The sequence below is a fragment of the Phoenix dactylifera genome, chromosome 2 (genome assembly GCF_051530095.1).
Source record: "Phoenix dactylifera cultivar Ajwa chromosome 2, Ajwa_hap1_PhDact_Kaust_v1.1, whole genome shotgun sequence".
Lineage (NCBI taxonomy): Eukaryota > Viridiplantae > Streptophyta > Magnoliopsida > Arecales > Arecaceae > Phoenix > Phoenix dactylifera.
This window is the reverse complement of record NC_143191.1, coordinates 26544010-26556769: the sequence shown is the minus strand read 5'-3', so window position 1 is coordinate 26556769 and position 12760 is coordinate 26544010. Positions and strand designations below refer to the sequence as shown.

Below are 12760 nucleotides of genomic sequence, written 5' to 3'. Positions count from 1 at the left end.
ATCTCCAGTTCAGTCACATGCTGTAGAGGATCTGGACATGGAGGGTGCCAATCACACCATGTTATTTCATCCCAACAGCCGCAGAGCAGCTGACATTTTTAAACAACCATTCATGATGAAGCCAGCTTGCCGGATCTTTAATTTGACACAAGTCATTATCCAACCTAGTAACTCGCATCATTTCTTTTGAAATGATCGGTCCTGCTCATTGTTATTGCATAAAGAAAGAGATAATAGCAATGCCAGAATCTATTAAAGATAATTGTTAATACTTAATAGTGTAAAGAACATTAGAGATTTGAATAATACCATTTGAAAACACCATAAGAATGGCTGGCAGCCTAAGCAATTGCGCATGATGAAGCAACCACAGTGAAGTTAAATTGTTTCTCCAATGGGATCTTGAAACAAAACAAAATAATTAAAAAGATATAGTGTGCTGAAAATAGCAGTTTTCCTTTTTCTTTTTCATTGACTCAGCTTTGCAAAGAAAAGAACATGTATGGTATCCGCTATCTGTAATTCATCTTCGTTCATATAGTAACAAGAAGCAAAATGAATGACGGGCAAAAACAATTATTCCGCACCAGACCCCTTCACTACAACATAAATCAAGATTGGGCACAACTTACAACATGGTGGACACCTGATCACAGTGCTTGCTTTCAATGGAATCACCATGAACTTCATTGGCTTCCTGTTCTGCTGCAAGCATAAGCATCTCAAGCCGCTTGTCAAACAAAGCCGCACTCTCATCTCTCTTGTCAAGCTCTGCAGCTTCAGCTTCTAACCATTTCTCTCTCAAGTCATCTAGAAGATTGCCCTGATCAGTTTTGCCCACAGACCCTGGGGCACTAGGAAGGGTTGTACGCAATGAGTCATCTCCAGAGGGCGGCGGGAGTGTCAAGAGCATGGCCCGGAACTCTCGTGTATCAGCAAATGTCTCAAAATTACAAGCAATAACATCCAAACAATATTCCCTTATCTTTAAAACACCGTACCTGCATTATTTCATCAACCTACTTCAGCAAAACCATGCATTTAAGTGATAATCATTCTACTGAAGCTGCAAGCACAGATTTCTGCATGGCCTTTATGAGTGTTCGAGGAATATATGATGTCATGGGTTACTGTATTGCACAAACATTATCTGACAGTGATAATTCAGTACTGGTGAAGTGATTTTATCATATAAAGACTCTTGGTTAAGATTAGCACTGCAGATAACAGCGAAAATATCAGGCAGGCAATGTACTTTAGGCCTCATAATATTCAAGTAATATTTGCTATAAAAATAATTTAAAAAACTGCATAAGCACAATTTTAGTGGATGAGTGAGATATATTTCTGTCCATTTTAATTAGGTATACCCAAAAAATAGAGGCTATAGGGAAAGGACTTGTATTCTGTTTGGAGAGACGTATAGAGATATGATGTACAAAAATGATAATTAAAAAGCTATTGGATAATAAAGCACACTGCTTCATAATATGAAACTCATATGACACTTTCTCAAGCTTACTAATCCATGACGATGTGTATTGATCAGAAATGAGTATGTAAGAACCTACTACTTCCTATGTTCAACTATTGTTGGAGACATTTCAATATTTATGCTAACCGATTTCCATACTAAGGATCTTTATAAATAACTTAAGTGTCAATCAGGAACAATGGCATAAAGGGATAGACTATCTGCCGAATAAGGATGTCCGGCACCTGATTCAAGCACTGGAAAAAGCACGGAATTAAGATCAGTTGAATCTACTTACATCACATTATACTCGAGCTGAATCATTGAGTTCTGAATTTAAAGAAAAAAGCTTACAAATTTACATTGTAGCAGAAACCTTTGCAATGTAACTGATTATAAACTGTATCATAAATAGAACTTATTCGTGTATTTTATTCATCATATATATGTAATAAGTATCCATCAGATACAAGTAACAGCTAAGAACATGATTAACAGAAAGGAGACATATAATCCCTTACATGTCCGATAATATCAGCCAGTGGCAGAGTTCAGCAGGTGAGACCAGCTCCAGATGCGGTAGCAGAGCATCAGCAACAGCGCGTTTAAGAGGAAATAACAAGTATCTTGAAGAAGCATCAAACATTTCTTCCGCCTGATCAGGGTCCATATCCTTCAAGCGATCTGTGTACCTGAGTTTAATCAGGCATGTCAGAAGCAAGTGGGACACATTGTAGAAACTAAAACTTCAGAAACAGACTTGCAGCTTACATATATTCTATCATTTTCTCAAATGCTTCTGTACTCAAGTCATGCTCTTCTAGAAAGGGAAGTGAGACACTAGGCAGTCCATCATTCCCTTCAAGAAATCCTGTCATTCGAGACAACCTTGCTCTGAAATACTCTGATCTTGAGGCCAGGATCACTTGGTGGCAGCGGAAAATCCTTTCACCAACTTTTATACAAACATCAGCAAGATCATCATTAGATTGGCTCATTTGCAAGTCCCGTGTATCATCAGAACACATGCTTGTCCCACTGGAGTTAGCAAGGGAAATTTCTAGAATGCGATGCAAGGCAAAGGGAAGCCTATCCTGCTCTGGTAGGGACAAGCCTTGTAAAATGAACCTTTTCTGAGAATTATCCACCTCCATTAGTGCTTTATAGTCTGCATATTTTTGGTGAATCATTTCTTTCTGAAGGACTTTCTGCAATTCCTCACACTTGCAGGCTTTGCATGTGCGTGCAAGATCTTCCATGTCATCCACTGCAACTTCAAGTCTATCGGAGTAGAAGAAATGAATAAGGCCATATAATGCACGATAAGACAATTTTTGGCTAGAAAATCTCACTTCCTTGCGATCCTTCCAATCTGTCTCGAATTTCTTCTTAAAGAAGGGTGACCGGGCACTTAATATAACCCGATGAGCTTCAATAGGTCTTCCATCCACATAGAAGGTGATATCTGGGGGCAGTGGAGTGGAAATGGATCCATCATTTAACAAAGTGTAACCTGTTCAGTAATGTGTTTAAATTCTGTAAGTAACGACACTAGATGATAAAGTTTTGTATTCTCAAACATCTCCTTTTGCCATACAAATAGAAATATGCTTATATTGTGTTTAAATGAAAAACAGTTTATCATAGATCTGAAGTAAGTGATATTGGTTGCAGTGCAGATAACAAAAAATTGATGTCATCAGTACGAGGAACACCCATTTATTCTAGTCATATTTAACCCATAAATAGCAACTGCCTCATGTATCAAGGACATGTGAGAGCTGATAGCCCATGTAGAAATTATACTAATATGCAACAACACTGGCAAGAAAACTATACAGAATTTATCTAGGATGTAATTTATTTTTGCATACAAAGATGCCTATATGTTAGAGAATAAATAGAGATATTCTGCAGTAATTCCTCAACAGTGATCAAACCTGAGTTATGAAAACAAGGAGATTGATAGAGCCTTGTACACAAAAACAATACTCAAAAACCTGGAGGGGGAAGTTCAAAGAAAAAAACACCACACAGAGGGGCTGTGTGCATAACCAAGCAACCCATGTACACACAGCAACAGCATCATCTCAGTGTTTTATGTTGGTGCAGTGACCTGTAGAGCACTGCAAAGGTACAATCTCAATCATGATAGACTACCCTCCTGTTAGTCATGGACGAATGGACATAAGCACACCTTCTCACTCAATTTGTTCCCTTATTTTCACCTTAAATAACGTTGCCTCTAAGTTTCCTCCAATGTATATTCTATGTAAGACATTTAGGTCCACATTATGCATGACCAATTTGATTCATTGAAGTACCAGGGTTCCTTCTTTTAATTGTACAGATTCGATTGAATGCATGCACATGATAGGCATCATAAGATCTGAATCATGGATCATATGACAATTGAATTCAGGACATTGAATGACACGGCACCGTGTTCATACCCTAACTTCTTTTTTCTCTTTGCAATTGTCAAATTTTCACTTCTTGCAGTTCTAGACATCTTTTACAGCCATATGATAGGGGGTTAAACTACTCTTGGCAGGTTTAGGGCCCTACAAACAAAAAATGACAATATGAACTTTAGCCCTTGTAGAGACCCGAGTTTTGACATCCAGACAAAGACTAAAGTGTCACTAATAAGGACGCCATGCGATTCTAGATCCTGAGAATTAGGGCCTAGCCATGTCGTATAGCCTGCCACATGCATTACATCCATCAATTTTACAAGGGAAAGGACTAGACCAAATCCAAACCATATTGACAGTAAACTACATATCATTAGTAGGCATTGACAGTGAGACTCCCCAAAGTCAGTAATTTTAACTGTTTATTCTCGATGTTGGTTGGTGCATGATGGTGGACCATTCATTATCAATACATTTCTAATGGCACCACCTTCATTGTTGGAAGGGATCCAAAGTCGACTTGAGCTCAAACTCCCCTGAGTTGATTTCTAGCCAATTTTGATGAGCTTTCACGAAATTTTTACTACTTTTCTTTAGTTCCACGTGGTATGCACCTAGCCTAGACCTCTTTTGAGCAATATTCTAAAACCTGGACCATTCATTGAATCGGAAAGGAGGCAAGCTCATGCGTCGCTGATTCAACCATCAGGTTAACCTTAATCGAACCATGATATCATAATGATGCAATAAATATATTAATTATAGTATTTTATATATATATAATATTAATATTATCAACACACAAACTTACAAAAAAATAATTAACATTTCTAACAACTTTTACTACTCTCTAATCTCTATAATAATATGGCATTACAAATAATGCACAATACCGATTAAGCATAATATATGTACAATATGATTACGAATTAATTGTCAAAATTTCATTTATTCACTGAAAATAAACCAAAAGATAGGGTTAACAAGTAAAATATTTGCCAAAAGTTGCTTGTGCCAACTTTTTCTCCAAGGACAATGTTGATCAGTAGCAAGGGTTGGAACCAAAGATCGCAATATTGCTATGCCTGAAATAGGGGTTAGTTTGGCACATCGAGACACGGTGTGCCCCCCCATACCAAGTATTGGTTCAGTACTAGGCAATATGGCACACCCAGTAGGGGGTGGCACTAACCAATACAAGGAACCAACTTGGAACAAAGAGTGTGATGCAGGCTGAAACCTGCAAGTCTTGGCCAAACCAAAAGGATTCAACCAAGAAAAAGATAATCCTGGAATGCCACTCAACCAGTGATAGCGAATGCCACTCGACGCTACTAATCGCAGATGCCACTCGATGCGACCAAGCCACGCGCTTGATTGGGAGGAGAATGTCACTCAACTCACAAAAGCAAAAAAGGCTTGCTGGAAAGGAATTCTAAAAATAATAACTCTCCTTTTCATCTCATTCATATACCAGCTTTATATGCTATCTTGGAACATCCCTCCAAGCATAGGTAAAACAAAACAGTGCTAAAACACATTGATGGGAGTCTAGATACAAGTTCCAATATTTAGAAATACCAAAAGACACTTAGGGAAATGAAACTATGTGCTGGAAAAAGACCAACTTAAATGCACTTCGCTAGGCGTTGGTAGTCCAGACGTGCAGTAGTAAAAATGCCATAACTTTCTCTAAGGATCTTCAAATGGCACGAGATCAAGTGTGTTGGAAATTAGAGGAGTAAAGCTTTCCAATGGTATATGGCATGCTAGCTGATTAACCATATATTGCTTCCAGAATTAATTCAAAACCAACTATGTCATGCTGCCAGGATCAAAGGATGACTCACTAAACACATGAGTCGACTCTTGAAAGCAATGAGTCGACCCCCGTTACACATGAGTCGACTCTTGAAAGCAAAGAGTCGACCCCTGCTATTCATGAGTCGACTCTTGAAAGCAAAGAGTCGACCCCTGCTGCTCCTACAAGAGTGTCCCTAGGACTAAGAAGGAAAAAAGTCATAACAAATCATAATGGGCTCTATAGTTATCTAGTTTATTAATTGCAGCTAGCAGCAACACTTGTTGCCCTTGCTTTAAACATCTATCCAAGGATTTATGGTGAATGAAAATTGCTTTACTCTCCCAAATTAAATAAAATCTGAAAGATAAAAAGAAATATTAAATTAAAAGAAAAGCATGGCCTATATGTAAGGCTACTGCCTTGGCCCTCGAGCCAAATAAGGGGGAGGCAGAGGTGGTTCGGGGCTAAGACCGTTCACCAGCTCCAATTACTATTGGGTGGGTGAAAGTGTGGAAAGAGACACAGAGGAAAGGCGAGGGAGAGATAGGCTGGTTATAGGGAGGGAGAGGGGAGGGGAAGAGAGAGAGACCTAGGTCATCCAATGCTCACCAACCGTGCACCCCCATTGACCAATGGAGGAAAAGGAAGAAGGGAAAGAGATCACGGAGTGAAGAAAATCCTATGAGGCTTCAAATTCTATCAATCCACTTTTCCTATTCCCCATCTCAACCTAATCTCATATACTATTTAAAAACCAGCCAATTCCCATGAACTTGTTCTAGTTTGAACAAATCATCAATTCAACCAGCAATTTCTCATAATTTTTCAAAATTAAAATGGATTTTTAGGAAAGCTAAGCGTATAGGTCTACCCATATCAAACACCTAGTTCAACCAGCCTATTTGGTCCGGGTTATAAAACATTATTCTTGAGAGCCCTATAAAACCCCCAAGCCCCTAAAACCAAAAGATGAAAAAAATAGAGAAGAGAGAAATGTCTTGGAAAAGTCCCACTTTGGATTTCTAAGCCTTTGCAATAACAAACTTAGGTAGACTAAGGCTACCTTGCCTTAATGGACATAACTTTTCCGATAGTCATGGAGGGTGCTGAAGATTTGAAGGTCACTGGCAATAAGGCTCAACCTCGGTTTGCATGTCTCCAGGAAGTCCTTCAGTCTCTCATCTCTTTTTTTAATTAATTTTATTGCATATGAGGCATAATTGCATTAGCCTAGTCCCTTTAGTTTCTTTTTATGGGATTTTAGAGGGAAGACGAGGTGTCCCAATACCTTCCTTTCTCTACCAAATCCCCAAGTTAGTATTATTTCAATTATTCTCTTTCTAGTTTTTAGTTTAGGTATATTCATTGCATCCAAATTAGTCTAATTACCCTTAATCTTTCTTTCTTAGGCACTTTGAAACCCTTAGGCCAGGTATATCTTTATGCTAAGGAGGTTGAACCCGCATCAAGTATGTCCTGTGGAAGCAAGCATGTGTCTTAACAACCGCATAGGCATCAGGTCGTGATCACAAGCTATCTATTCGTAGAGGTGGGTATGGGTAGATCGAATACTACATCTAGCAGGCAACCCTCTAATGAGGAGCGAAGGACAACGCAACTAAGTCCTACACTCCTAAACATTAAAAGGGGAATTACTAAAGGGAGCATAGCACCCATCATGAGATTCAAGTTGAGTAAGTTTATGATTATTTAAAATATATATAGTGTCTAATCTAGATGTACATCACTTTACATATATTTTATCATTTTACTATTATTGCTTTTTATCAAGAACCGGTAATGGACAACACATAATTAACTACTCAAGATTCGACATTCATATATTATGGCTAAGAAGTAGATTCCAATACAAATTTTACATATCTCCAATAATTTGGTTCATCCTATGCAATAGTCCTATCAATGGATTAGATTCTAGGCCAATCGATCTAACTGGGTGAATCTGGTAAACAATTTTGACATAGCAACCTCAATTCAAAAAAAATTGACACAATATTCAAATCATGACACAAATACGATTACCCAATACTAAAATGAACTGAACTTGGGTTGGGGTCTGGTCCAATAACGACCCAAACTGAATTTTCAGATATTGTTATACTTATACAATGTCTAAATTAATCTTGAAGGTCCTCCATTAGATTTGGATCCTCTTTAAAGATTTCAAAAGTAAAAGAGGAGTGGAGACATTAAGGACACAATCCTCCCCACCAAATCCAGAAACTGCCGAGATCTCCCTCTTTGGCTTTCCCAACCTCACCACTTATCTCCATCTACTGCACTGAGGAGCAGCAAATATCCAATAGTGGATACTCATCCACCACCAATAGCTAACCACCCACTACCACCAATAATAAAGGCCCTTCTCTCTTTCTAATCCTCTCCTCTTCATATTTCTCTCTATTCCTTTCTCCATCCACCAACCTCCTCCGACAATCACCCCCTCACCTTCATGTGCCACGGTCACGCACAAACACCCCACACCTAAGTCCCCTTCCCACACCCCTACCTTGTCAGATTGGTTATTGAATGATTAATAGATCTGAATTTGAATGACAGGTGGATCCAATAGATTACAAGATCAAATCAAACTAAGATTTCTAGCTTGAAATCAACCTTTATTTTATTTGATAGATCCTATCACAGGCTCACTATGTTTTATAAGTCCTACTCAACCATTGTACTTCTCGAACTATTTAAAAATGAAATTCGAAAGATCATTATAAAGCCACACCTTTACAAATCCTCAAAAAAACTTGAGCATTAACAAGTTAGGAAGCGTAAATTAAGAAAAGGTGCCTGTCTGTTGACCCTATTTAGAATCAACCACCTAGAAAGGGTCTTCACTATGTTATATACCATGTTATAAAGGAGTTTCAAGATAAAGTGTCACCTTCTTCTTACCTAGTTGTATAAGCTCTGATGACCAAGGGCGTACATGTCTTGCTCAGCCGCTAGCAGCCTAGGTCTCAATGCAGCTTGCCTCCTACCTAGAGTTACCTTTACCAAGGATTTGGTGCCGATTTGTATGGGGTTGGCATCATCTTGATTATACAGCATCAAAAAGGTCTCCAAGGATTGAGTATGATATAAAATTTCTCGCCTGATGAGATCAGCTAACACTGACAAGTTAATTAAAAGAAAAACTTGAGTTTTGACCTCTTCAGTGATCCTACTTCAAGTGAGGTTACTCTTATAAAATGCACCCATGTCTGTGTGTTTTAATTGGGTATTTGAATCACTTTTGACCCTTTTATACACAGACAGTGGGAGATCTTTAGGGTCATATCAAGGGCAGTTCAAAAAATATGAATGTTGAATAGGCTATACTAATCAAAACAGGTTTGGTAAAAACAATACTAAGCACTCTGTGTTTGAATTAAAAGGAGAAAAGGCCCTTGATTAGGATTATTATCCTTTATTCTTCTATCAACTTTCACAAAGGAATCAATATATTGAGAATAAATTGAAGCACCTAGCATACTTTATCTTAGGAAAGATTCCTTTTTAATGAAAACTTTCCATCACACAATTGCTGAAGAAGGGCAAATACAATTTATGGCATACAAATCAGCCTTTTAAAATGGGCATACAAGGTAATCACAACAGTACTTACTACGAAGTAAAAGATGGATTATAATAGATTGCTTTTTTATCTCTTCTCCATTCTCTCCTACATGTAGCTTCCCCTAAATACCAATTTGCATAAGCCAAGGATGTTTGCAAAATCAAGGGGTATTGATACAAGGTTGACAATTGGGAACTTAGGTTGTAAAATTCCCCATGTACTCATTGGACCTTTCTCTTGAGATGTGCTCTATTGCCTACTCCATCTTGATGTGATAAGCACTACTGCGTTTTGTTTGTTTGTTAGGGGATTGTATGCCCTACAATTTAGAAAGAACTTAAGCATAGATTAGCTGTTGCTAAAAAAGGCAACAGAGGCATCAAGGGCATCACAATGCTTGGCTACTTGAAACAGGATTTCAGTGTTGGAGCAGATTTGGTATAAGTGCAAGAAAGCAAATCTCTCAAAATTATTTAGAATTGGAAGCATATAGGAAGTCGGTGCCAGAACAAGTTTCATAAGACATCTTGATGTAGGTCTGCAACCCTTGGTAGAAGTTTTCGGCTACTATATACAGATGTATGCTCTAGGTTTTATCAAGTTTTAGAAAAGCATAAAGAAGGCCAACTTGGATTGCTTTTGGAGTTTTTGACTTCAACCAGCAATTCTGGCCGTTTAAAGGCAATAATGGACAGAGACTGAGAAGTCATTTTATCTACCTTATTTCAATCATTTGGAAAGGAAAGAAGAGAAAGATATTCAAAAGACAAATATATTTGATTCTCATTAGTACAGATTGCATCTCTTGGTTAGTGTAATAAATTTGTAGTTTTTTACTTGCTTCATCAAATTCAGTAGTGCCTTAATACTAAATAAAACTTTGTTTACCAGTTTCTTTCTTCCTCATCCCTGTAGTCTCATTTCTGTTATTCTTCTTCCCTTTACACCCATCTTCCTTCACTCCACCTAGTAAACCCTCCTCCTCCATCTCTTTGTTCCCTCCTTTAGCGTTAAGTAGGTTCAGATCACTATATTCTCTATTCTCTTCCCCTTTTCCTCTCCCTTCTCAGCTTAATTCATCAAAATTAACACCAACGGGCAGCTGTGATCATCCAGAAGTGTTCCAAAATACCCTCCTACGTTATTCTAGTCAGTCACTCGCATTCTTTCTGTGAATTTACCAAATTGTTTTCTATATTACCAGGTCAGCACTTAAATAGGCACTGATGAAGTCGGAAAAAAAAAACCAATTAACCAATTTATGCTTGCTGACTAGTTAATCGGAAAAAAAAATTGAAAGAAAAATCTAAGCTCTCTTGGGGAATCATGCAACCTGACCTGTTGCCCACGCGGCGGCGGCGTCATCGCACTGCTCGAGATAGGCGCGGCGATTGGCAGGGCAGCCGAGGAAGGTGTCGCGGAGGGCGGCGGGCAGCGGTCCGAGCGGCGGCGGGCGGGCCTCGAAAGCCTTGAGGAGGCGGCGCACGCGAAGGTTGAGGGCTGCGTAGTGGCAGCGGTCGCCGTCGAAGGTGCGCTCGGAGCAGATGGCGCCGGCCTCGAGGAGCATCCGGGCAGCCTCGACGTGGCCGGCGAGGCAGGCGTAGTAGAGGGCGACGGAGTCCCACTGGTCCCGGGCGTTGACGTTGACGCCGGTCTCCAGGAGGTAGCGGAGGCGGTCGACGTCGCCGGCGCGCGCCGCCTCGAAGACGTCGCCGGCGGGGACTTTTTTGAGCGGGACGGACGGCTGGAGGTCCTCTGGGTCGAGGTCCAGGCCGTCCAGGTCCGGGTCGATGGCCCACGGCCGCCGGTCCATCTTTTGGAGTGGGTCTTTAGGGATCGGGGAAGCGGGCGGGAAGCCCTGGGATGTGGTGGAGATGGTTTTATAAAACTTGCGGAGATTTGTATGAGCAGGGGTAGGCAACTCTGCTTTGCTGGTGTTTGATACTTGCCGGACATGTAACATTATGCAAGGATGGATCCGAGTTGGTTGATCGGCCCATGATGCGTCCATCGCTGAACCTTTTGGTTTTGTAAGATTTATCATGACATATATCCGAGTTCGATTTTGATCTGAGTTTGGCATTTTTGTGTTGAACATTTTTTTTCTTTTTTATATGCCAGCTGCTCACACAAATCTTGCATGAGCACAGCCAGCAGAGACAAGAAAATGAAGACGGCACAGTGGTGGAGGAACAAATACATGCCAAGTCCAGAGAATCTTATCGGAGTGTTGGACAGCAAAGAAAGCGCCTCAATCAACTGTTCTGTTTGCCTCTCAATACACATACACGGCTTAAAAGGCATCACACTCCCTCAGCAACCGACGGATATTGCTTAGTAGCGGGTATTCTGCCCCCCTCCACCCCTCCTTTAGTATCCATTCAATCATCATGGCTGAGTCTCCCTCAAGGACGATACTTCTAGCCCCTAACACATGCCTTGCGTAGAAGATTTCCTTCCACGCTACCCTGAGCTCTACCCCAAAAGCTGATGCCTTGACGCCTCCCGCAGCAATCAACTTGGAGTCATGGTCCTTGATCACAAACATAGCTCTAGCTCTGTCTCCACGAGCAGGCAGGTTGTCATCAAAATTTATCTTGAGATGGCTAGGCGGCGAGGGCTTCCAAGAACTTTTCAAAGTTGTTTTTGATCAATTTAATCGTGTCTGATGTAATTTGTTGCGAATCTACCCTATAGCTTCTACTAGGTGCACGTATGCCTGAAATACACATTAAAGTATTTAAGATGCCTGTTCATACATTGTCTTTAGTTCCGGATAGGTTTGAATCTAGCATGCAATGAAATTATACAAGTTTATTGTTCCAAAATATTGACCTCATGATAACATGTTCATTGTCCGGTTCAAACATGAATGTGAGCAAAAGACCAGAGATTGACTTTCTCGTAGCTCTCTATTCTATTATATTCTTCTCGTGTGAAATAGGTCCATAGGCAGTGAAATGTACATAGATAATAAATTATACTAGTCTATGACAACCATCCTCCACGACACTCCTAACCCTACAAACTTTGATGGATATGATAATTGAATCCAAATCCACCAAGAAAATTTTTCTGTATTAGTAGGTTGGCACCTTTTTGGTCTCTTAATTTTTACTTTTATGGGGGTGTAATATTGTCTAACACTTAATTGCTATTGTATTTTCACTATTATTAGTTATGAAACTTATATAAAACTTTTTTCCAATAGAATGGTATGTTAGTTGAGATATTGATGTTTTAATCAAAATATTAAATTTCTTCTCTTTTCTCTTTCCTCTCTTTCATCTTTCCTTCAATTTTTTTGTCTTTTTCTTCTCCCTTCCCTTCCTTTTTTTCTTTTTCGTCTTCTTCTTTTCTTTTATCTTTTCTCTTTTTTCCATCTTTTCTTCTTTTCTTCCCACATGGATGATTTTTGGAATCCTGATCCTGTCCCGATTCCATCTTCTCACAAAAGCCGAATGGGATGGTTGAGA

The 12760-nt window shown here is 39.5% G+C and overlaps 1 protein-coding gene across 1 annotated transcript; it reads right to left on the bottom strand.

Moving 5' to 3' along the window:
- Positions 1–437: 437 nt before the first annotated feature.
- Positions 438–11098, bottom strand: LOC103697422 (ankyrin repeat family protein). The gene is made up of 4 exons (XM_008779273.5): positions 10623–11098; positions 2246–2987; positions 1996–2166; positions 438–1001 (listed from the first exon to the last, which is right to left on the bottom strand). Exons 1-4 carry the CDS (start codon positions 11095–11097, stop codon positions 629–631), a joined length of 1761 nt encoding a protein of 586 aa, XP_008777495.3. The 5' UTR covers position 11098; the 3' UTR covers positions 438–628.
- Positions 11099–12760: the final 1662 nt, after the last annotated feature.

What these genes read in the sequence shown, in the direction of transcription:
- LOC103697422 (XM_008779273.5), bottom strand. Translation starts at nt 11,097, where the DNA reads ATGGACCGGCGGCCGTGGGCCATCGACCCGGACCTGGACGGCCTGGAC. An exon ending in CGCCGCCGCGTGGGCAACAG is followed by an intron (nt 2,988 to 10,622) that starts GTCAGGTTGCAT and finishes ATTACTGAACAG; the next exon opens with GTTACACTTTGTTAAATGAT. An exon ending in TGGCTGATATTATCGGACAT is followed by an intron (nt 1,002 to 1,995) that starts GTAAGGGATTAT and finishes GAAATAATGCAG; the next exon opens with GTACGGTGTTTTAAAGATAA.